Consider the following 25,956-nt stretch of genomic DNA (forward strand, 5'->3'; position numbering starts at 1 on the left):
TGTTATAGGCCGGTAGTTATTTATGTCAGCTTTGTCCCCCTTTCCCTTATATATCATTCTCATCCTACTTAGCCTCCATTCGTCAGGTACGTTACCATCCACTAGCATTTTGCTCACCACCTCCCTCAATGCTTTCTTAGATTTCGGGCCCAATTCCTTTATTAACATAATTGGAATACCATCGGGGCCTGCCGATGTGCTACTTGGTACCCTCTTCTCAGCCCTTTCCCACTCTTTTTGTCCAAGCGAAAGCAGTGGGTTGGCCGGGCTATCCCTCTCCGACGTACTGCATGTACCATTTCTCTGTTTTGTAAATTTTTCCCTCATCATGGTTCCTATATGCTCCATTGCCTCCTCTCCTTCTAACCGAGTACCTTGAGCTGTTACTATATACCTCTGCTCTAGGCTTGTCCTATTACCCAAGGAGTTCAGATGTTGCCAGAATTTTCTAGCTGCCTGTTTATCTTTTTTATTCCTTATTTTTGACAGCCATTCGGACCCTTTTGTCTTGATTTTCTCGTTGATCAAATAGGATGCTTCCCTTTTGCAATTTATGTAGTTTACCCATTTCCTCTCTACTTCTGCTTCAGGTTCTCCCTTACTTTTGGAATACCTCTGTTCCCTGGAGGCTTCCTGACGTTTCGTTATGGCCTTCTTAACCTCTTCATGCCACCAGCTCTTGAGTTTTCGTGTCCCTTGCCTTGTTTTCCTGACTCGCGCCTTACCTAGCTCACACTCAAATAGTCTCATTAAAGGGATAGTGAATAAAAAATTTGTCGCCGAGATTTCTGTCTCCAGTGATAGCTGTCGCACCGAGAGCGACCAAAACAACACTCTTTCTGAGGAGAAGTGAGCGAAAAGTAATTATTTTAGTAAATATTTCTCAAATCACAGCCCCTACCGGCCTCCTCCGAAAGCTCTGGCAAAACCGGATATCACGTCACGCTTACCCACCTCGAGGCCCATTGCGAGCGATCGTCCACACTGAGCGCGCGAAGGGGCGAGTTGACGTTTGCAGCAACGCGCTTTCTTTGTTCGACCGTCCTATTCGTACCGCTTCCTCGTGTGAGCTGTTCGAAAACCTCGTCTTTGATCTCGTGGATTTGTGGTTTGATGTGTGGAGCAGCCGTGTCAACGCCGCAAAATGCCGAGGGTCTGCTGTGCGCATGTGAAAATGGCAGGCATCGGTAGTCTTTTTCTCGCGTACTTGTTCACGCTGTAGTTTTGCGCACAGGTGCCGTTTGACCGTAATTTGTCGTTTGTACGACGTTCTGAGCCAAATGTTTGGCCAATTCTGCCAGAATAAATCGAAATCCGCATCGTCTGAAGCGACGGCTGACGAAAAAAAATTCGCCGACATGAGACTGGTGGCGCCATCTCGTGTGCACCAAGGGAAGGAGTGCTCGGCTGCGATGAAACAACGGGACGCTGAAACCGCTGCGCATGTACTCGTTCACTCCGTGAATAACAAGACGTTCCTTGCTTACAGAGGCGCATTTCAGTCACTGCACATGCCTGGCTCCAATCCTCACCCGTTGCTTCATCGCATCTATTCTCAAAACAGCTACTTGCGCGCATCAAGCACCTGCCGCGCGAGAGTCGGCAGCCGACTGTTATGCTCACGCCGCCGGCCACACCTGCTCCGATGGCGTAGGTACAGGGAGATCTACACGCGTTAATATCTTCAACGATTTCTACGTTTTTTTTGTACAGTGTGTACTCACGGCACCTGTATTGTGCATTGATGGCTTTCATGTTTTACGCGCTAGCAGCTACCCATCCAAGCGGGCGGAGCAAGCCGCTTTGCGCAGAACGCAGAGTAAATTCCTTACGTCGCCCGACATTGCATAGCCTGAGGCATAAGCGTCCTCGCTCTGTTGAAGCCAAACATGGCAAAGCGTTTGCGTGAGTGAATCACGCTGGGCGCACCGCCTCGGATGCAACACTGTCAATGAGGCGTGCGCCTCTCGTCTCGCTAACTCATTCGTGACAGGTGCGAGCTTGCGATCCGAGCCGCAGGAACCGCGTTTAAATCTGGTTTCCACCTATGATGCCGCCCATGATCTCTCGAGGCGAACGCGTGTACACGGAATGCACAGTGTAAACACCACTTTGCTGGTTCAGACTCTCTCGGCACCGCGGAGGGGGACTGCTGCGGCGGGTCGTCGTCAATTTCGCTTGACGACGCGCACAGATCGCAGGCATACGCCTTTATCGTTCGTGGTCGTTCAGTAGGCCGCTCATCCAAGTCGGAGTCATAAGTTCCGCTCATGCTATCGCTCTCACTAGAACTTTGCATTTTGCACTGCGCAGCGCGAGGAAAACAAAACTGCGCAGCCAGCCAGCTCGCTCCGCGGCTGCTGAGGGTAGGTGTGACGTCAGATCCGCCGGCTTGTTGGCGGGAGCGCTTTGCGAGTGACGCGGTGGCCGCTCATAGAGAGTCAAAAATAAAGCCATCCGCTCAAAAGTAACCCGAATAATGACTATATACTATAGCAATCGTGTCTTAGGAATGCAGTTGTGGGGTTTTCTCTATATTCTTCGATTTTTATTCTGTATCCCTTTAACTTTGGGTAAGTCCAATCAGTTTCAGTACCCTCTGATATTTCCTCTTCAATTTGTTTGGCCGCTAATCAACAGAAAGTTCATTTAAAGTGCCGCCTGGCTGCCACTCCGGTAACTATACTGGCCTCAGAGACTGGCACAATAATTTTTTATTTTATTTTTTTATCACGGAGGCACGGAAAAATCACGGAGGCCATGGTTTAAACTGACGTATTATCCTGATATGGGCATGCTGGCTGTTCAAATTAACCGGCAAAATTTGCATGCAAACTGTTGGGACCACCGAAAACCTTCCAATTACGCGGGATTTCGAATTAATAAGGTTTTACTGTATTGCCAAATCCCCCGCTAGCACTTAAAGGACAATACTGCTGCGATGGTAAGCAAAGCAAACTCCGCATGACAGTTTTGCTTTGTGCCAATAGCGATGGCAGTGACAAACGAATCCCCTTAGTTATTGGGCAAAGTGCCCAGCCCAGATGCTTCAAGGGAATGAAATGAATACCAGTTATATATGTGGCCAATTATAAAGTGTGAATGTCACGGACAATCTTTTCCGAATCGTTGAAAAAGTTCAATGAAGACATCAAGCAACGAGGCCGCCAAATATGCTTGCTGCACGACAGTTCTCCACGCACCACGTCACTGGCCCTCAGCTGTCAAACATTGGGTTGATATATTTTTCTCCCAATTGCACATCCCTGATAAAGCCATTGGACAAGGGAATCAACAGCTTCAAGTGCTGCTACCGCCGTTGGGTGATCGATAAGATCCTTCTGGTCATCCTTTTGGACGGCAGACGAAGATATACATTTGTCAAGCGATCAAGATGCTTGCTGCATCGTGGCAGGAAGTTGGAACCCAGATGGTTTCTAATTGCTTTGCCAAGGCCCAGATAAAGATCGTTCAAGCAGGAATCTGCAATGACGAAGAGGAGCCTGAACGCCCACCCGATGTCACCAAGGTGTAGGATGTGCTACATGTCAATGCTGGAGTGCCCGACGACGTCGAACTTGGCCTATTTTTGTATGCTGGTGATGGTGCCATATGTACTAAAGAAATTTCATATGCGGCACTTGCTGAAATCATGCAAGATCACAGTGACGAGGAAGGCGTATCAGAGGCAGATCCAGTGTTTACTGAGAGAGGAGATAGATACGTTGGACATCTTGCATTGCTCCATTCATGCGCAGGACAAGGAAGCCGCATTGCATGATTTAACTTCTTTGGAGCACCGGTTGATGTCATCAATCATGCAGAAGAAACAAGCTAGCATCAGGCAGGTATTTTCTGCTGAATGTCTGAGAGGTGAGCTCACCTTAAGTGAAGTCAGTCTCATTTTGGTTTTGTTTTTGCATGGTACTTCCCGGTTTTCCAATGAAACTGCGTGTAACGAAAACCTGTATATAATGAAATAATTCGGCCTTTCTTCAATTACATTACATCCAGGTGTAACTATCGTAATTGTTGGTGAATTTTTTTGAGCGATCATTGCACTCTCAAAAATTTCTGCAGTTACTTCAGTCTCCTTTTTATGCGAAACCTTACTACAAAAATGCTGCAGTCGTGCTTTTCATGCAGTGCCACAGAAATGTAAGCTTACTGCACAGACTTAAACACGAAGCACAGAAAATCGCAATTCACAGTGTGTGAGAATGCCCTTTAGTGCTCATGCACTAGGGGTGGGGTGGGCAGAAAGCAGGATGGGAAAAGCTGCAGTGCATGAAGAAACAAATTTTGTAATGACGCTGATACTTGGGTTGGAAAACCTTCCCATCAATTATCAACTGCAGAAACAACCTAAGCGGATACATTTTTATGTTTTGATGCTGGCTTCCTACCAGAGGTGGAGATAGCAAAATGCATCGGTAACTCACTCAGAGAGTGAAAAATAGACAAGTTGAGGAAAATGCAATAATAGGGAGCTTTATATGTGGTACCTGAACATGTTAATGTCATAGACATTTGTCCAAAGCACTCACTATCAGCCTGCATTGTCTCAGTGAAACTTATCCACACCTTATTCTGCTGTCGATAACATCACAAGACCTGCACCTTTCATTTTTTTCTTGCTTTTTTTATTTGCCCGCCTTCCTCCAGTGCCTTTTTTCTCCTTCGTTGAGTCCCCTGCAGAGTAGCATGTAGGCAAAAATACACTGGCTATTCTATTTAGTTTCATAACAAAGAGCTTTTGTAAAGAAAGCTCTGCATTAATAGCACGTCTTATTGTGATAGCAATTATATGAACACCCCAAGTGCATTTCTGCTATTGGCGTCGGCGTGATGTTCCGTATAAAGTACAAGGGTGATAACATTGTCGCCTTGCGCCGTATGTTTTATGTGAGAGTAAAAGCATGCGAGAGTGAGCCGACGATGTTGGCTCAATCTTGCACAGGCAAGGGACAAAAGCAGGGAGGAAGCACGCAATCTTTTGTCGTATGTGCAGGGCACTGAAGGGAAGGGAGCTCTACTTCGGCGGTGGCTGTGTATGGCGCGGCCACACAGGCCTTATCTTCAAATCGATCTGGATGGGGGCAGAATGTGCCAAGTGCTGATACAGTAAAGCTTCGTTAAACCGTACCTGCTTAAACCGTAATTTTGTTTTAAAAGTAGTAAAGTCAAATCCCCGACTCAGTGGCCAATGAACATAATGTGTTTTGTATCCACCTAAAGCGTACCAGCTTATTGCGTACGTATCGGTTAACATGTCGTGTTTCCACTTTTCGTCGTACAAACACGATGCTGCGTCGTCTCCATCGGGTCGCCTGGCAGGACAAAAAGTCAGGCCCGACAGCGGCAGAAGCTGCGCGTTACATCAGTCTCACGAATGCAATCGTCGAAACAAGAACAGCACCCCGCAATGAAAAAGGCGGCCCGCAACATCTGCAATGATACTGCGCCTGTACACAGAGCATATGCAGCACCAACGAGGAATATGCCATACGTGTGTTTGCCGAGAAGAGGGGGCTGGCCAAAAAGCTGGCTCATAGCTTGAATAAGTCTGAGGCCGTGGTCGTCGCTGTTAGGCCACCGTGGCATCAAATGAAACGAACACTTTTGTTGCGCAAATTGAATAAATACTGCATGTTTTTTTCCCTTTCATCACACTCTCTCCGAGTTGTGTTTTTGACAGGTAAGTGGGCAATCTCATGCTATTTTAGTTAAACAGTACTACCGTTTAGAACGTACTCTTCTCGAGCTTCGACCAGATTTGGTTTAACGAGGTTTCACTGTAGTTTCATGTGCGCTGTGTTCTTGCATCGCTTAGTTTATGTCAAAGCGAGAGGCAATATCCAGGTCAATTCGCTCGGTGCTTCTACCGCGCTGTGACAGCGAGTGCATGCGGTGATCGGGTGAGATGTGTTCGTGTTTGCTTGTGCAAGTGTGACACCGTGCTTGCTAATTTAATTAGTAAGTGAATGTTTACTAATTTACACGGCCAATAAAACTACTATCCTTACTTTGTATAGCTGTTTAACTTGCTATCGCAATCAATGCTTCGCCTTTTGGGCAAAACTAACCTTTATAATCTGCTGACCAATCCTTGCAACGGCCAACAACTCTACAGGTCCATGGTGCCCTCACCTTGACACGCGAGGATGCCTCATCAGTGGGACCCTCTGAGCCGTGATGGGCCTCTGGTAGCAGCTGGCCCTTCCGGTGCTCCTTGTGCCCCTTCTTGCGATGCTTCCTCTCCTGGCAGAGAACACTGTGCCTCAGTCTTTGATTATGTTCATTTTCATTTTATTGCTACTCTTGCAATACAAATTATCAAAACACTAACTGAACACATAGCCAGAGGCTAGTGTGGGGTTCAGAAACAAAATACACGATGGCAATGATACAGTACTTGTAAAAAATGAAAAGCCCAAAATCACGGCGAAAGATCAAAGTACAGTATACAATGAGGAGAAAATAAAATAATGTGCATTTTACAACAGAATGAATAAAGATCTGTCATGAACAACACAGTACATCAAACACAAACCGAAAACGACTGTCACATAACTCAAATAAGGCTCATAAGGTATGTTCTTAATGTTTTATTTGTTTTGTGGTACTGTTTTATTTCTGACGGTAAAGCATTCCAAACTTTGGCTCCTGAAAACTGCATCAATCTTTCACTGCAGATGTTATTATTCGGCGGCAGATTAAGGTTACTATGTGTGAGGTTTCTTGCGAGTCGAGAAGGAGAGCGAAACAGGGAGGCATTGAAAGGTTGATTATATTTTACTATATTGTTTACACATATCGCTATCTTTAAAGACTGCAAAGGTCAAAAGGAAGGATATTTATTAACTGGGAAATTGGATTACTTGGTTCAGTATACTTGTTTTGTGTTATAATTCGGATAGCCCGTGTTTGTCATCGCCGGATAGGATGAAGGTAAGTGTTACATCTCAAATCCCATGATTCTACACAGTATGTTAAATGACTGTTAAGAAGGGCAAAATAAAGTGTATGCAGTGTATGTGTGTTAAAACAATGTCGGGCCTGTAATAAGGCATAACAGCTAGAAGCCAACTTCGAACAGACAGCGCTAATCTGATTTTTCCAGTGAAGATGTTTATCTAGAATGACATCAAGATAATTAAATGAGTGCGTTCGTTTGAGTGAGTGGTCGTTAATGAAAATGTTAATTTGGTAGCTGTCAATGACTTTTGCTCCTGAGCTAAATACTATATATTTGGATTTGCTTGAATTAAACGTTAACTTGTTCGTGAAAAACCAGCTTGAAATTTCTTTCAATTCAGCATTTGTCTGCTTCTAGATAGATCCTCATGGTTGTCAGCTGTAACCACGGAGTAAGACATTTAGGAGGTGAAACTCCCGTCAGCGCGAGCGAGCGCGGGCGACCAGATAAGGTCACAATTGTTGTATGCGCCGACGGGGCCGTATACAGTGGCGGCGCCATGCGGCGCGTCGTAGAAGCCGCAGCGAAAAAAAAAGAAATGCAGCGCTCGGGCAGGCGGCTCCGGCGCGCGGCGCGCTCTCAACGACGGCAATTTCTTTCCAGGCCGCCAGCACGATAACGGCTCCGCGGGCTTGTGACCTTTTCTGGTCGCCGCAAACAGCGGAGTTTCCACTCCTAAATGTTTCTTGCTCCGTGGCTGTAACTATTATCGCAGTGGCATCTGCATACATAAAAAAAAAATTATGGAGTTTTACGTGCCAAAACTACCTTCTGATTATGAGGCACGCCGTAGAGGAGGACTCCAGAAATTTGGACCACCTGGGATTCTTTAACGTGCACCTAAATCTAAGTACACGGTTGTTTTTCCTATTTTGCCCCCATTGTAATGCGGCCGCCGTGGCATACATTAAAATATCAGAGCAACTTAGGACCTTCGGCAAATCATTCAAGTATAACGAAAATAACATGGGCCCTTAAACGGATCCTTGAGGAACCCCGATCTGTAAATATTGAATTCATGATATAATGTTATTGATAACTGCAGCTTGTTGACGGTTTTCGATGTAACTGGAAAGTAAGCTGTAGACTTCACCGCGATATCCATAGTGGTTTAATTTGTTGAGCATAATAGCATGATCCACGGTATCAAACGCTTTCTTTAAATCGACAAATACAACGGCGGCCAGTTTGTTTGCATGTAATGCTGTATTAATTAATTGAGTCAGGCTTAGGACTGCAGATGCCGTTGAATGATGTATTCGAAATCCATATTGCTGTTGACAGAGTAAGTTATATTTTTCTAAGAATTTGCAAATATTATTGGATAGAATCTTTTCGTAAATATTATTAACACTTAGGACAGAAATGGGTCTGTAGCTTGATGGGTTGGATCGGCCTCTATCTTTGTATACCAGGACAACTTTGGCAATCTTTAGTGCAGAGGGGTACTTTACACATTTTAATGAATGATTAAAAAGTTTGCCTAAGATGGGTACCAAGATATCAGTGTTTTCCTTAAGTATGCGTGGGTAAATTCCATCCAGTCCAGCAGATTTATTGCCTGGAAAGCTGAGAATAATGGATGTAATTTCATCGGGTTCAATTTCAAACATTCCAAAAGTATTGAGAACTTGAGAACATATTGAGAACATCATTACACTAGGAGCATAGCACGGGAAGGACGAACGACAAAGATAATTTATGAACGACATAATTTAGGACGACATAATTTTCGTTATGGAATGCGCCCGCGGGTATGCTCTTCTTTTTTTCTTCCCTGTCACACACGATATCAGGGGGGTCGACTTGCATTCGAGTAGACTTATAATGTGTAAATACAGCAACCAGTCTGCAGCCAAAAACATCTGAATTAACGAGTTTGATTCCATTAAATAATGTATACACCTGGGGAGACCAGAGGACGAGCCCAAATGATCATATCTTCCAAATTATGAAGTGCTTAATTAACAAAGCTTTACTCTAGTGGCATTGTGAGTGCTCTTGTGTCTTTGTTATGTTTGAGTGCACGTATGCATATCACATATTAACAATGCTGCACATAAAATACAAAACCACGTTTACCTCGTTACAGCACCAAAAGTGATGTGCAGATGCAAAGCCACATTTTCCCGCAAATGTTATACAATAGCCGCAGGCTGCAAGGTATACCGTATTTACTCACACAATGTTCGCACTTTTTTGTAAAAAAATTGACACAAATTCAGGGGTGCGATAATTACGCTGGTTAAATTTCCCGCGAAAAGAAAACATTCTTTTTTTCCATCCCACGTTTGCTGCGGGATGACAACAAATCAACAAATAGGCAGCTGCCATTGTAACAGTGGGGACAGCAAAACAAAGATGGCGGCCGGCGGAGCAAGCCGAACGCACCCAACAAAACATTTTTTCTTCCCGTGAGTACATTACACGCATTGAAACAGTTTCTTCAATATCAGTAATGAATAATATTGTTACTATCCGCAAGTTTGCAACAATAACATAGCCATTACCACTTTGAGCGGACAGAAACAGAGATGGGCGCGCTTGGCTGTCAGTGACAGAAACCCATGGCAGGCACGCTGTGGTAACTGCGTAATTTGTCTTCACTACTATCTTAATATGGCAAGCTTCCGCTATGGGTGGGCGAATATCTTAGCTGTCTTACAAGCGTCGGCATATGAATAGGGTACACTTCTAAAGTATCAGTGTAAACGCGGCTACTATAGTTGCCGCTCGCGATTTGTTGCGTGCCCACGAATGCAGACAAGAATTGAAAGACGCCTTTTTTGTTGTTGTTGTTGACCACAACCATTACAAAGCCTACATATAATAAAGGTAAGTTTGGTTGTCACTTTTTTTTTCATGGAAGTGCGGAAAGTGATGAAAGGAATGAAATGGGGCATCTGCTTAAGAATGTTTGGTGCGTGCAGACCGCTTGGTATATCTTGAAGAGCCGTTCGCGTAGCATTCCACAGATGGTAAGCGCGATCATCATTAGCTAGACTTGGCACACGACATATCACTGCGGCAAGTTCAGGGTGAGATCATTACACGGGGAAAAAAAAAAAAAAAAAAACGAATTTTGACAACAAAATTCAGAGGTGCGATAATTATGCAAGTAAATACGGTATTATTATGAGTACATTGCATTGCCTTTTGACGGTGACTGTTTCTTACCAAATTGGCACTGATATCGATCTGTTACTTGGCACAAGATGTGCCCCTATCATTCTGCTTTGCATGCTGCTTATTTTTCTGAGCACAAACGTGCCCAATAGAGAGTTAGATTCAAAGTTTCACCACAATTTGGTTCTTCGGTCTGTACAATGTGACGATTGATCGATTGATTTCAAGAGGTCTAATTTGAAAAAAGAAACAATGGGAACTATAACAGATGCCATGGCCAAGGACTACAGATTAATTATTGGCCCTTTTCTGAGCACAAGACAGTGATGTACCCAAACAAGTAAAATGCAATGAGGTGCCAATCTGCCCTCCAAGGAGAGAAAAAGTGCACAAAAGATGTAGACTGACAACTCCAAATTTTTGCAATCTCTTTGGGAGAAATGGGAAACATTATGATGCACGAACAGCTGCGCTCCTACCAGTTCCAGACATATACACTATGTGCAAAATGATGGCAAGGGGTTAAAAGAAGTAAATGTGACAGTCAACAAACGAACTAGCCAAATATTGTGAATGGCCTTGCACCAGCCACTCCCAATGAAAACTTCACCTACCTTGTGTTTTCTGGATGGCTTCCCTTCTGGTTCTGCTGCAAGCTTTGCACTGCCCGCTGACAAGCTGTTGTTCTGTGCCTGGGCTGGCAGCCTCTCCTCCTCATGCAGAGGTCTGCACATGAACAGGTTCGTTCCCATCAGTGCGTAACTTTCATCTAAACACACAACACTGGCATAACTGCTACGGTAGAACTTATATTCCTGCCATTACCTTTGAGCTTACACTCAACAGTTCACTACTACTGATATGAAGTGCTGTGCCACACGTGTCAAACATGATTCGTTCTTTTTAGGTTACGTCATAGGCAAGCAGCCTATATATTGTGCGGATGCGCGACTCACGCGCGTCCCCAGATATCTTGTTTTCCCCCATCTCCTGTAATCCGGCTTCGCCGCGTGGCCTGCGTGATGCCCGCAGCGGTCGATGTGGTTGGGGCGCAGTGCGAGAGATGGCGCGAGTGTTGCGCTGCTAACGCCGCCTCACAGCAGGGTTACTTGGGGGTGCAGGGGAGATCAGGCTGGCTCTTTCCCGGCGGGTCGGGGAACAGCGTGGACGTCCCGCGCGCCGACCCATGCTTCTGCGAGACCGCCTCGCGTGGCTGCCTTCGAACGCGCTACGGTTCGCGTGACAGTACGCACGAACGACCAGGCGTTGGGATCCAGCATGGGGCTAACATATTCGCTCGCTATCCGGCCGCGGTGAGTCGGACTTCTAGATTTGTCGCGCGCCCATCGGCATGTTTTGTGGATAGCAACTCGGCTAGCAGGCATTGATCTATGAAAGGTGCAATAAATGCCCTTGTGACTGTTGGCACTACCGTGTTGTCGTTCCTTTGTCCCAAGAGTACGGAGGAGAACCCCACAATATATAGTTCACTGTCACTGAAATAAACAGTGTGGTACGTGCTCTTGGATCGCCTCCGTCACTCTGCCACCCGCTACAACAGTGGCGATGAGGGTGACCACCCTGTGGAGCCCCCGCCACGAACAGTGGCGTCTCGGTAGCGCTGGGAGTCCTGCTGGGTACTGAAAGTAATCGGGTCTACGGAGCATCGGCAGTCATGGCCCTGGCTACGAACCTCGGTACCCCAACTTTCGACGAAAATCAAGATAAGTGGGATATTTACTTGACTCGACTGGAGGCATTTTTTGAAGCAAATGATATTAAGACAGATGATAAGAAAAGGGCGCTCTTGGTTTCGACACTGTCAATGAAGACGGTAGGTGTTCTTGCTGGACACTGCGCCCCCCAGAATGTAAATGGCCTGAGTTACAAGGACGCACTTACCATCCTAAATAACCACTATGCGCCGAAGACTAATGAGGTTGCCGCAAGTTACAAGTTCTTAACAAGGGATCAGGCTGCAAGCGAATCTGTCCGGGACTATGTTGTTGAGCTACGCAAGCTTGCGGATAATTGTCACTAATTGATGATAATTGTCAATTGTCAAAGCAGCAGACGCTGCTTGAAAAAATTGAGCTCACACTTGCCCAAGCTGAAACGATTGCCATAGCGGCAGAGACAGCTGCACTGGAAGTAAGCGCCATGACTAGATCTCATAATGAGGCAGCGGTGTGCACTGAAGCGAGTAAATCGCGCTGATATCAGACCTTCACCAAAGATAAGCAAAGCCATACTGAGTGTGCACACTGCGGAAACTATGATCACGAAGCAAGTGACTGTCCGCACAAAAAGGAGCAGTGTTATCGCTGTCGGAAGACTGGTCATTTCGCAAGAAAATGGCGCTCCCACTCGGGGCTCCGGGCTGGTTGTAGGCGCGATGGCGTCGCTAACGCAGTTCATTATGAGAGCGCTGTATCCAAAACGGAGGAAGGCGATATTTCATCAGTCTTCACATTGCAGAAATCACGGGAAAAGAAATGTTTGCTCCAGGCGTTCCGCAGAGTTATTCTCTGGGGTGGCGTGCTCTTGAGCATGATCATTGACACGGGATCACCGTTTTCTATCATTCCGCAGGAGGTGTATCTAAAGCACTGTCTGAGTTGGCCACGCTTATTGAAATGCAAACACACGCTCAGCTGTTACTTGGGCAAGCTACCCACTGTCGGTGAACTGCACCTTGAAGCCCATTTTGCGGGGAAGACTGTACCTGCCACACTGATAGTTACAGGCTGCTCGGGTCCCAGCCTTTGCGGAAGGGACTTAATCCAAGCGTTCTCACTCTTGCTGTCCGGGTTTCTCGCTACGGTTCAATCGACGTCAGCAGATCCCGACAGCCTCAGGACCGAGTTTTCTGCCCTTTTTGAGCCAGAACGTGGAAACATTCAGGGGCCACCTGTGAAATTCCACATTCGAGAAGGCGCCCAACCGAAGTTCCACAAGGCGCGGTCAATTCCTTATGCTCTTCGTGAAAAAGTGGAAACGGAGCTGGACCGTTTAGTAGAGCAAGGCATATTATTGCCCATAGCACATTCTGAGTGGGCGGCGCCAATCGTACCAGTACTGAAGAAAGACGGGTCCCTTCGCATCTGCGGCGATTTCAAAACTACAATCAATGCTGCGTGCATAACTGAGCAGTACCCTTTACCAAACATTGAAGACATTTTCGCGTCGCTACGTGGGGATCATTTTTCACAACACTGGCTCTTAAGGATGCACATAACCAACTACCTTTGGATGAGGAGGCGAGGAAGTTGGCCGTGATAAACACTCACAAGGGGTTGTCCTGCTTTAAACGTCTTCCATTTGGAGTTGCCTCCGCTCCCGCGATTTTTCAGCGGCGCATGGAAACGGTCCTGGCCGGTCTTCCAGCCGTGCAGGTGTATTTGGACGATGTATTGATAGCGGAACGTCAAGACGATAATGGCTCAGTGCTTCGGGACGTTTTGCGCAGGCTTCAAGAAAATGGTATCAAGCTGAAGGCCGAAAAATGCATTTATGGCAAAGACTCAATCGTCTACCTGGGCCATCGCATTGACAAAGACGGCTTGCATCCGCTTGAGAAGAACCTAGCAGCAATACGCGACTCGCCACGGCCTACAAATGTGAGCGAAGTGCGCTCGTTTTTGGGTCTGTTGACTTATTATCACCGGTTCTTGCCACACGTCAACGATGCTGGCCCCGTTGTATCTTCTGCTTGAAAAAGAGCATAAATGGCACTGGGGAACGGCGCAGGAAAATTCATATCTCAAGGCTAAACAAACACTTCTGAGTTCGCCTGTTCTGACGTATTTCAATCCCAACCAACCAGTGCGCTTGGAATGCAATGCGTCACCTTCGGGTTTAGGTGCCGTAATCTCGCACCGAATTGGAAAATTGGATAAGCCCATTGCCTTCCGTTCACGCACGTTAACACACGCCGAGAAGAATTATTCTAAGCTCGAGAAGGAAGCGCTCGCACTGGTAGTCGGAGTAACAAAGTTTCGAGACTACCTGCTGGGCCGTGAGTTTGTATTGGTCACGGACCACCAACCACTGGTGGGACTTCTACGAGAAGATCGACCTGTGCCCCCAATGGTTTCGGCACGTATTCAGAGATGGGCTCTGTTTCTAAGCCAATATAGCTGCCGCATAGAGTACAAGGCCGGCAAGGAAAACGCCAACGCGGATGCACTCAGCCGCTTGCCCGTGCCGATAACAGACGTTTGTTGATCGGGCACCTTACCAGAATACGTGTTGTCTTCGGAGACCCTTGACAGCTCGTTCGTACCAGCGGATGCCATATGGGCGCTGACGAACGGAGATGAAAACCTTAGCGTTGTGCAGCACTTTGTACTGAATGGGTGGTCTAAACGCTTGTCACCGTGTCACAATCACCTTCAACCTTATTTTTGCAGAAGACTGGAGCTGTCAAGCGTAGAAGGCCTGCTCTACTGGGGTCATCGCATCGTCGTGCCCCGCAAAGCGCGAGTCTCCATGCTCGCTGAGCTACATTGGTCACACCAGGGTGCATCTGCAATGAAAAGACTGGCTCGGACACTGTTCTGGTGGCCTGGGTTGGATGGTGAGATCGAAAGCCTTGCACGTTCGTGCATCTCATGTGTACAAGCTCAGCCAATGCCTCATCGACAGGTTCCTATCTGTTGGCCAGAAACGGGAACCAAATGGTCAAGGCTTCACATTGATTATGCCGGACCGATAGAGGGACGCATGCTGTTGATAGTCGTCGACTCGCATACTAAATGGATTGAGGCACTTCCCGTCAAGTCGGCGACCACAGAAGTCACAATCGCACGGCTTCGAGAATTGTTTGTGCGTTTTGGCTTGCCGCAAACAGTTGTATCAAATAACGGGCCTCAGTTTGCAAGTCAGCAGTTTTTCTAGTTCATGACGGTCAACAACATAACCCATCTATGTAGTGCGCCGTACCACCCAAAATCTAATGGTCTGGCAGAACGTGCGGTCCGCACAATAAAGTATGGCCTCCCTAAGCACTCGATGGTGAACGATTTCGAAACAAAACTAGCGCGAGTGCTCCTAGGCTATCGACGTACCCCACTACCGTGCGGCAAGTCTCCATCAGAGATGCTGCTGAACTACCAAATTCGTTCACGCTTGGATACTTGCGTCCCTTCTCTACCTCGAAGTTACTCGCAGCCTCCCAGATTCCAGTCCGGCGACCAGGTGTGGGTGCGCAATTTTGGCCAAGGGAAGCGTTGGCGTCCAGGCATCATCAAGAGCATAGAAGGTTCACGCCTTGTAACGGTCGACACTCCAGATGGTCTAGCCAGACGTCACTTCGACCAAATTTTCCGTCGCGTGCCTGTGTCACCCGTGACCCCAAAAGCGGAGGCTCCCGACTCGCTACAACCCAGCCCGGACAACAAGAATCGGCCCACGTCAACGCCAGAAGGCCGGTGCAACCGGGCCACTCCAGAACCAACTGGCGCTGCACCTGTTCCTTCAACAACACCTCCAACGTCCCTCCCAGCCGAACAGGCTCTCTGTCCCCCAAGCCCGCCGGTCTTACGGAGGTCTACCTGACAACGAAGACCCGTGCAAAGACTGCAGTTTTAAAGGAAACAGAGAAGTGATATGAAGTGCTGTGCCACCAGGCCAAACATGATTCATTCTTTTTATGTTACGTCATAGGCAAGCAGCCTATATATATAGTTCGCTGTCACTGAAATAAAACAGTGCGGTACATGCTCTTGGATCGTCTCTGTCACTCTGCCACCCACTACAACAACTACGAGCAGCCTTCCTCATGATCGCTGACTGACCCTCGAAGTGACAGATACCACAGAAGGGAAAGAAAGAGTGAGAGAAAGAGACAGATGAGCCTTGCATGCCAGCAGTCAGTGAATGCTCAAGTTGCACTCAAACCTTGGAAAGCTCAACCCCTGGCTTAATTTTGACAGCAGTTCTACCTAAGCTCTTGTGTCTCTGAGCCCATACTATTCACAATGTAATTTTGTGTACAGTCTCAACTTGCAGAGTCCTTAAGCTTCATAACAAGTGAAAAGAGTTTGGAGAGCTTGGCTCTTTTCACTTTATAAGGGGTTGTAAGTGTTGGCAACAAAAGAAATCACAAAAATATGTGTTATTTCGTTAATATTTTATCTACATATCATGGCACACCTGCTAGCAATAAACTAACTCTAAATTACATGTTGTTAAGGAAAAATAACTTTACGCTTTTAAATGCTCAGTTTCAGCCATGAAAGCACTGAAAATGACACATTTTGTGCAGTTGGCCATTCCAAAACCACTTATCAGAGCCAAGCCATCTTGGCCTCATTTGAAAGAGCACCTTTCCAGCTTGCTTTCCTGTCAAAAATGATTCTTCAGTGCTGTTTCAGAAAAAGCCTACTTGGTTTTCGAGCTTATAATAAAAATTTCTGCACTCTTATTAGTTCGGTGACTATTTCTCAAACATTATTTTTGCAAGTTGCAAACTGTGGGAGCAGCACTGTCTTTCTGCTACTCATTCAATTCTCCAAATCCTTTATTGCCTAAATGCTAGAGAGTCTTGAATGCACAAGCAGCACGATATAGTGTGAACGCCTGATATATTTTTCTTTCTTTCTTTATTGATTTATTTAAGAAAATGTTTAAATTGTCTTCACAGACACAGCTAAAGGCAAACATTTGCTTGACTCGGCTGTGCCACCCATACATGCCAGCCGTATATATAGCAGACCAGCCTGTACCAAAACTGTGCCGTGCCAATACTGCCACGCTTGAGCCACCAATAATGTGTAAATGCACCCCGCATGTCTGTTACAATATGCTGCTCAGATGGTCAATATCGTCATTCGTCAGCAACAAGAGTCGACCAGTCAGACAAGTGGCTTCAAGCTTGCCGAACTTCCGAGTTGATCCCCGCTCACATGTTACAAAGTGCACTCATTATCACGAATTAAAAGCACTCTGTACAACCAATGTAGGCCTACAAACAGCATGATAAGCTTTTCACGCCACTGCCACATGGGTCTGTTGCTGCTCAAAGAATACTAAAGTGCCAAGGTGGCCCACGATGGCTTCGTGAATTGAGAGAGACAAGATAGTCAAATTCATACTGACTGCTTGCGGAACCCAGTTTGACAACCCCCGATAAAGAGCTTCTGCAGGCTTGGAGTGACGCCTGTCACCGGCAAAAGATGCCGAGAGCGAGTGGGGCTATAGTAATCCAGGTACAACCAAATTAGGAAGGCCCACAAAGCTTCAACAAGACACTCCCTCACCAGATCTGGAATTGGCCTCACTGGTGCAGTATTCGGCCACTCCCTCCCAAATGGCTCACTCAATTACCCAATGGCCCTCAGCCCCCAGCAACTGCGGAGCACCTGACCAAGGCTGTGGTCAGACCTGTAACGCAGCAGAAGGTGCTAAGAATCTCTGGATCCGGACAGGCCGCCAATGGAAACTGACCCTTGCAACTTTTAACACCTGAACCCTCACGAGTGAGGCTAGCTTAGCAGGACTCTTTACGGAATTATCAGACATTGTTTGTCATGTCATCGGCCTTAGTGAGATTAGAAGAACTGGTGAGGCTTATACATTGCTGAACAACAGACATGTCCTCTGCTATAGAGGTCTCATAGATAAGAAGCAATACAGGGTAGGATTCATAATCCGTAAGGACATAGTGGGCAACATTGACGAATTCTACAGCATTAATGAGAGGGTAGCTATAGTCGTAATCAAACTTAATAAAAGGTATAGATTAAAGGCAGTACAAGCCTATGCTCCAACATCTAGTAACGATGATGAGGAAGTAGACCAGTTTTATGAAGATGTTGAATTAGCGATGAGAAAAGTGCAAATGCAATATACTGTAGTAATTGGCGACTTCAATGCAAAAGTGGGGAAAAAGCAGGCTGATGAACAAGCAATTGGCAACTACGGCGTCAATTCTAGGAAGGCTAGAGGAGAGATGCTGGTAGAATTCGCAGAAAGGAATAAGCTTCGAATAATAAACAACTTTTTCAAGAAGCGCAGCAACAGACAGTGGACCTGGAAAAGCCCTAATGGTGAAACAAGAAATGAAATTGACTTCATATTTTCTGCTTATCCCAGCATAGTGCAGGATGTAGAAGTGATAGGTAGGGTAAAGTGCAGTGATCATAGATTAGTGAGGGCTAGGATTCACCTCAATTTAAACAGAGAAAGAGTAAAATTGGTCAAGAAGAAACAGGTCAACCTAGAGGCAGTAAGGGAAAAGCAGACAAACTCAGGCTGGCACTTGCAAATATGCAGCCTTAGAACAGAGATGAAGATGACGTAGAGGTAATGAATGAAAATGCAACTAGGCTGGCTGCAGAGGCACCAATTGAAGTGGGAGGCAAGGCACCAAGGAAACCAGTGGGCAAGCTCTCCCAAGTAACAAAGGAACTAATAACGAAATAAAGAATGAAAGTGTCCAACTAAAGCGATAGGATAGAATTCGTGGAACTGTCAAAACTGATCAACAAGGCGAAAATAAGGGATATTCGAAACTATAATGTGAGAAAGACAGAAGAAGCCGTAAAAAATGGATGCAGCCTGAAATCAGTGAGAAAGAAACTTGGCATAGAACAAACCAAGATGTATGTACTAAAAGATAAGCAGGATGATATTGCTATGGAATAGTATTTGCGATGACAAAGAGACAAGCAGGGTGAAGACGACGACGACGATTAGAGGCTAGCGTGGACTATTGCCTCTTGGCCAAGTGCGGCGTATTGCCTGGTAAATATATTTGTATATAGCTTTTCGTCGGCGTCTTCCTACGTATCATATCTGGTGGAGGTGGACGTTCCCTGTACCTCGTCATGGAGCTTCGCAGTGTACGGTACGTCGAGCCTTCCTTCATGGCTCCCAGCAACGACAACTCGACACCGCCGGCTTTGACACCTGCTGCCACTTTGACAACCTACATCCCTCTCCCCACTCCCCGTGATCCTGGCGTATTCTCGGGCAAAGATGGGGAACACGTCAAGGACTGGATCAGCTTTTACGAACACGTCAGCCGCAATAATCGGTGGGATCCTACTATCATGCTCGCCAACGTAGTCTTTTACCTCGGTGGCACACCTCGAGTTTGGTTTCGTATGCAGGAAGATGAGCTCACTAGTTGGGATTCGCTTAAGCAAAAGCTCCGAGACTTGTTCGGCAAGCCCTATGGTCACCAACTTGCCGCGCAGAAGGCGCTTTCCGGCCGTGTGCAGACGTCAACAGAGCCCTACGTCACATACATTCAGGACGTCTAAGCTCTGTGCCGCAAAGTTGACGCACACATGACTGAGTCCGACAAGGTCTCCCACATCCTCAAAGGCATTGCCGATGAGGCCTTCAACTTGCTCGTTTTTAACAACGTGGCGACGGTGGATGCAGTTATAAAACAGTGCTGCCGCCTGGAACTCGCTAAAAGCCGACGTATCGACCAGCAGTTTGGCCGTCTGCCCAACACCCCAGCAACATCTTCCTGTGCCAACGCACCTCATCCCAACAACATGGCGATGTTACCAGAATCCTCCGGCGCAAGATCGAGGCCGCCTATCCGGCTGCCTTCGACGCCAGCCCCTCCAATGCACCTGCAGTCACAGTTTCCCTGATCCAGACAGTTGTCCGCCAGGAGTTCGCCAACATGGGTATTCACACCATCTGCTCGGCCCATCGCCCTGATACCCATCCGGCTTCTTCGATTCCGCCCCATCCCGCACCTTCTTACCCACCACGTTCCGCAACCCTTCTGAACAGCGCACTGCGGACGACAAGCCAATTTGTTTTTACTGCCATCGAATTGGGCACATTTCTCGGCACTGTCGCAGTCGCTGGAGTTCCCCGAACCAGTCTACATATACTGCCTACTCTCGCCCTTCAGGTGGCCTTTCTCGTCTCTATGCTGCCCGCTCAGATAATGCCGCCACCGATTCTCCTGCGCTGAACCGCCCCTATTATCGTTTGCCTTCACCCCAATGACGACAATCTCACTCTACCCAGCCCCGTTGCTCCTATTCACCAACTCCCTTCGGACGGCGCTCCCAGCCGGAAAGCTAGACAATGCAGCGCCTCGAGGTGAGGCTGCGTTGCTCGCTATGCCGCCAAATCCTCTACTGATGTTGCCCACTGATCTGAATCTTCTCGATGTGCAAGTCGACGGTGTTTCTGTATCTGCTCTCACGGACACTGGGGCGCATTTGTCAGTAATGAGCACTGACCTTCGTAACCGACAGAGAAAAATAATCACGCCCGCCATGACGCCTGTTGTCCATGTCGCCGATGGCGGAACAGCCCCTGTAATTGGTATATGTGCCACCCGCGTCTCCTTCGCCGATCGCACCATCGTGCTATTCACAGTCATCGCCCACTGTCCCCACGACATCATCCTCGGCTTAGACTTCCTCTCTGCACATTCTGCTCTCATCGATTGTTCCACCAGTACTCTCCACCTTGACCTGCCTGTTCTGGATCCCCAGTCGCCTCAGTTCCGTAGACTTTGTCGCTTGCCACCTTCGGCACTGACTTACGCTGACTTTGTGTCATCCCCACCAGTCCCTGATGGTCACTACATCGCGGCTTCTATGCAAGACGTCGTCCTTACACACGGGATCACAGTACCTCATACAGTTTTATCTATTACGGCAAATTGCGTCTGCTTGCTAGTGGTCAATTTTGGCTTGACGACACAAGCGCTGCCACACGGAATGTCTCTGGCACTACCTTTGCTCATTCGAGGATCACTTAGTAGCATCTATTGCAGTAGACAACAATTCAGCCGATCCTCCTCTACCATCGCAGTTGGCAACTTGTACCATTGCCGACTTACAAAAAATAATTTCACCTGACATGCCGTCCGAGCACGCTCGTGAGCTCTACCGCGTTCTGCTTTCCTACCACGATACTTTTTTACTTTAACGATCGTCCTTTGGCCTAAACTACAGCATGGCTCATGGCGTTTTTGCGTGGATTATTGGCCCCTTAACAGGGTTACCAAAAAGGACGTGCATGCCCTACCTTGCATTGATGACGCCCTTGACTGCCTCCACGGTGCTCGCTATTTCTCCTCTATTGACCTTCTCTCCGGCCACTGGCAGATTGCCGTGTCCGATCTCGACCACGAGAAGACTGCTCTTGTAACTCCTGACGGTCTTGATCAATCCAAAGTGATGCCGTTCGGTCTGTGTAATGCTCCTGCCACTCGTGAACGCACGGTGGACTACCTTCTTCATGGTTTTAAGTGGTCCACGTGCCTGTGCTACTTGGACGACGTTATAGTATTCTCCCCAACGTTCGCTACGCACCTCGAGCGCCTCTCAGCAGTCCTGGACGTTTTTCTGCAAGCCGGTCTGCAACTCAACGCATCGAAGTGCCAATTCGGCCGTCGCCAGATTACCGTCCTTGGACATCTCGTTGACGTGAACGGAGTGCAACCGGACCCAGGCAAGATCCATGCTGGTTTGCACCTCCCTGTTTCAAAGTGTGTCAAGTATTTGACGTAGTAGTTCTGCGGAAACCCGCAAGGTGGAGAGAAGCAATGAATAAAGGGAAAATGAGACATCCACCCGTTCGTAGCAATTGCTACAAAGGAAACCCATACGGGTTCCTCGAAAGAAAGGCTCATAGTTAAAGAAAAATTCGTCCTGGTCCGGGACTCGAACCCGGGACCACCGCCTTTCCGGGGCAGCCGCTCTACCATCTGAGCTAACCAGGCGGCTAGCAGATGGCAGGGTGAAATCGAATTTGTCGACCACACGAAGCAAAGGCAAGAGTTTGACGTAGTAGTTCTGCGGAAATCCACAAGGTGGAGAGAAGCAATGAATAAAGGGAAAATGAGACATCCACCCGTTCGTAGCAATTGCTACAAAGGAAACCCACACGGGTTCCTCGAAAGAAAAGCCTCATAGTCGAAGAAAAATTCGTCCTGGTCCGGGACTCGAACCCGGGACCACCACCTTGGAAAATATCTACAGAGGTTCTACAACTACCTTAATTCTACACAAGAAAAGCAGGAAGATACCTATAAAGAAAGGGGTCAGACAGGGAGACACAATCTCTCCAATGCTATTCACTGCATGCTTGGAAGAAGTATTCAAGCTGTTAAACTGGGAAGGCTTAGGAGCAAGATTTAATGGTGAATATCTCGGCAACCTTCGGTTTGCTGATCACATTTTTCTATTCAGCAACAATGCAGACGAGTTACAACGAATGATTGATGACCTTAACAGGGAGAGTTTAAGAGAAGGGTTGAAGATTAATATGCAGAAGACAAAGATAATGATAAATAGCCGGGCAAAGGGCGAAGAGTTAAGGATCGCCAGTCGGCCTCTAGAGTGTGTGAAGGAGTAGGTTTACCTAGGTCAATTATTCACAGGGAACCCTGATCATGAGAAGGAAATTCACAGAAGAATAAAATGGGTTGGATCGCATACGGCAGACATTGCCAGCTCCTGACTGGAAGCTTACCATTATCAATGAAAAGGAAGGTGTACAATCAGTGCATTTTACCAGAGCTGACATATGGGGCAGACACTTGGAGACTGACAAAGAAGCTTGAGAACAAGTTAAGGACCGTGCAAAGAACGATGGAATGAAGATTGCTACGTATAACATTAAGAGACAGAAAGAGAGCGTTTTCAATCAGAGAACAAAAGGGCCTAGATGATATTCTAATTGACAACAAGAGAAAAAAAATGGCGCTGGGCAGGCCATGTAATGCGCAGGTTAGATATGCGTTGGACCATTGGGGTTACAGAATGGGTACCAAGACAAGGAAAACGCAATTGAGGATGACAAAAGACGAGGTGGAGCAATGAAATAAGGAAATTCGCGGGTGGTAGTTGGAATCGGTTGGTGCAGGACAGGGGTAATTGGAGATTGCAGGAAGAGGCCTTCGCCCTGCAGTGGACATAAAACATGATGATGATGATGATGATGATGATGATGTAGAGCATTGATGCATTACATATGTTGCCAAGTGCTCCTCGATTTAAGAAAAGCCGCCTTTCTAGGATCTAGAAAACATTGTCTTTTCCTACTGCATGAAAGAAACGCTTTTCGTTGCCGCCAGCCCAGGGTACAGTGTACTACAAAAGGGGCAGTGTGTTCAGGAGGTGCTCGCCGCTGAGGCGCTTCATGTAGATAGCACGAGATGGTGCTGTAGGAACATGGGCTGTACGAAACAGACGGCGCAGCGCCAGCGCTGTATGTTGACATTTTGATAATAATTTTCTGTTGCAGTCAAATAGATGTGCAAATGCGCAACGGATGTTAAGATGCATCCCTGAAACTCACTTCATATAAGAGACGAATTAAATGTGCACTCCTAGTGCATCTCACGGACCATTAGACGGATTTATTAACCTGACAGCACAGGTTTTCCAGACACCGAAGTAGTGACGTAAAGCTGCTAAATTTGTTTTGAGCCATGCTGCCACATAACCAGAAAATATTCGGATGGAAAACGCGGCTGGAAATAACGCTGTAGTAAAGGACATCGAATAGATTTGAACCAACTTGGATTCCAGGTACACACATTTTCTTTTGCGGTTCGCATTCATAAAAACGTGGCCGCGGCATCCACGACCCAACGTCAAGAGCCTATAGCTCCTCAGCCGCTGTTGTAGAAAAGAAGGCAAAACAATATGTGCGTACATAGCCCAAAGCCAAAGAGCTTCCCTGCTTGGCATCTACCTTCTTTTGCAAAAAACATTCATCAAGTAACGCAACTTGCCCTTCCTTGTCAGATTATCAGGTGAGTGAAGTAGCAATACCAAATCTTTACTGACCTCTGTGTTTCCTGTTTGCATTGCCTTCGCCAAGTTATAAAAAGACAGGCAATTGACAACAATAAAAAATTGAGACGGCATTGGGTGGTCGTTGGATCTTCACGACTACCTCAGAAGAAGTTCTCCAACTTATATTGTCTTAGTGTAGATGTCAATAGGTATTTAAAACCCTCTCCTTCCAAGTATTCTAACAGAGCCAAAGTGCTGCACAATGTAACATGGAGCCCATCTGCCGTCGACTGGCTCAAAAAGCCACAAAGACCTTTTGCATGCGACTCCCAACGAGACAGAAACTCGAGGAATTCCGTCAGAGGCAGCACGCTGCAACCGGCCGCATCACACAGAGAATGCGTCCATATAGCCCGTGCGACTGCAGTGCCGTCGCGTACATCCGGGACCTGTCTACGCTCCCGGCTTCAAAGCAGTGTGTGGCGCGTTCCGCCATCTGAACACAATGCCCCTATTCTAGTACACTGTAATGTTGCAAGCTATGTTTTACTTAGGTACCTAGGAATCAAGATATACAATATGGTAAACTATTATTAAAGGGAACACTAAATTAATAAGCCAGCTCTGATTACAGCTTAATTCTATAGTCTGGAAAATATTTTTTATCTATATAGAACGTATGTTGAATAGAAGTAAGAGCTTTTTGCACTCTGAAGATGACAAAGTAGTCAAGATATGTTGTACTGAATATTTAAGGAGATATTCAGTTTAATGGGACACTAAGGCAAATATGAAGCTAAGCTAAAGTGATACTTTTATGCTCAAGAACTCCTAAGGCGTCAATACTATCACGAACAGAGCTTACTAAGCGAGCAATTGAGGTAAATGCAGGATAGAATTTGAGACTGCCCCAGGACATTCAAGTACTAGCCTGATGATGTACGCACTCATCATTATAATTCTGTTACTAGTACTAAACCACTCGTAAAAAAAGAAAGAACATGGCATTGCATTATAAGCTGGAAAAAATGCTACTCATCCAGTTCTATTTGTAATTTAGAAAAAACTTGTGGACGTTACTCTGGACAACGGCAGGCAGTGGAAAGGTTTTGGTTTTGCTTGACTTCGCACTGGTCTTGCTGGATCATGAAACCCACACAAACCCACACACTAGTAGCATCCATGTACATAGGATGTCATGGGATGCCCGAACAGCCCATGCCACTTGACCATGAGCAGCTAAAATAGTAAATCCAATGCTCTGTCTTGGCTCAGTTTCTCCATAGTCGCACACATGCATCTTGCGCAAAAAATCGCAGCGCTGTCCTTTGGGCGCCATTTTAATCACCGACGGCAGTAAAAGGCGGTGATGGCGAAATACGCGCAGTGCTACTCGATTACTGCTTCACGTACAGCCATCGTTGGGATGGTGTGGGTCAATCCGCGGTTGTGCTGACAATATAGAGCAGAATCCTTTTTATAGTAGTGTTCAGCATCATTGGCCACCCGTGAAAGGTTCCGAAATCTGGAGGGTCATGGCAAGTTCGTGTGAGGCACTTCCCCTCCCTTCGCTCTCCAAGTCTATCCGTCATCGGCGCAGATGTCAGCCAGGTGGCCAGTGCACTAGTCATATGGCACTTTGGTGCACACCATGTAAATAAAAAAATAGTCTTGTAAGGGGTTGCTCAAAGCTACATAGAAAGACCAATGTGCGCCTGGCATCAAGAACGAGAGGCCGCCATACGATGTGTGGCAAAGGTGGTGGCCGTGAACATTGTTGGTGCCATTTCATACACTTGCTTCCAGTAGCGAGGCAGTTTTCCAGCTTTCCAAGTACAGTACAGCTGCTGCGAATAGATCTGCATCTATTCAGCACCAAATTGCAACTTTAGTTACTGGCAGCTGATGAAGCAGTACCGAATAGGCCTAAATGGCCTGACTGCTGTTGAAGGGGCATTCGGGTCCACAGGCATGCCTACCACGTTCATCTGTGTGCTTAAACTTGCATGTGGACAGAAAGTTCCGAACTGCATGAATATGTGTGTGTGAACGCACATATCCGATACAATCTGTGGCTTCCAGTGACTGATCAGTCCAACCTCTGCACATGCTTTC

At 46.8% G+C, this 25,956-nt stretch overlaps 1 protein-coding gene across 6 annotated transcripts in view; it reads right to left on the bottom strand.

Moving 5' to 3' along the window:
* Positions 1-25,956, bottom strand: part of g (adaptor-related protein complex 3, delta 1 subunit-like garnet) — a 285,419-nt gene that overhangs the window by 78,293 nt on the left and 181,170 nt on the right. For all 6 annotated transcript variants that reach the window (XM_075671312.1, XM_075671311.1, XM_075671310.1 and 3 more), the window contains exons 24-25: positions 10,720-10,831; positions 6,151-6,261 (exon numbers count right to left, since the gene is read on the bottom strand). In XM_075671312.1, coding sequence (XP_075527427.1) covers positions 6,151-6,261; positions 10,720-10,831 — 223 coding nt within the window. The remainder of the gene's footprint in view (positions 1-6,150; positions 6,262-10,719; positions 10,832-25,956) is intronic.

Source organism: Dermacentor variabilis, chromosome 10 (assembly GCF_050947875.1).
Source record: "Dermacentor variabilis isolate Ectoservices chromosome 10, ASM5094787v1, whole genome shotgun sequence".
Lineage (NCBI taxonomy): Eukaryota > Metazoa > Arthropoda > Arachnida > Ixodida > Ixodidae > Dermacentor > Dermacentor variabilis.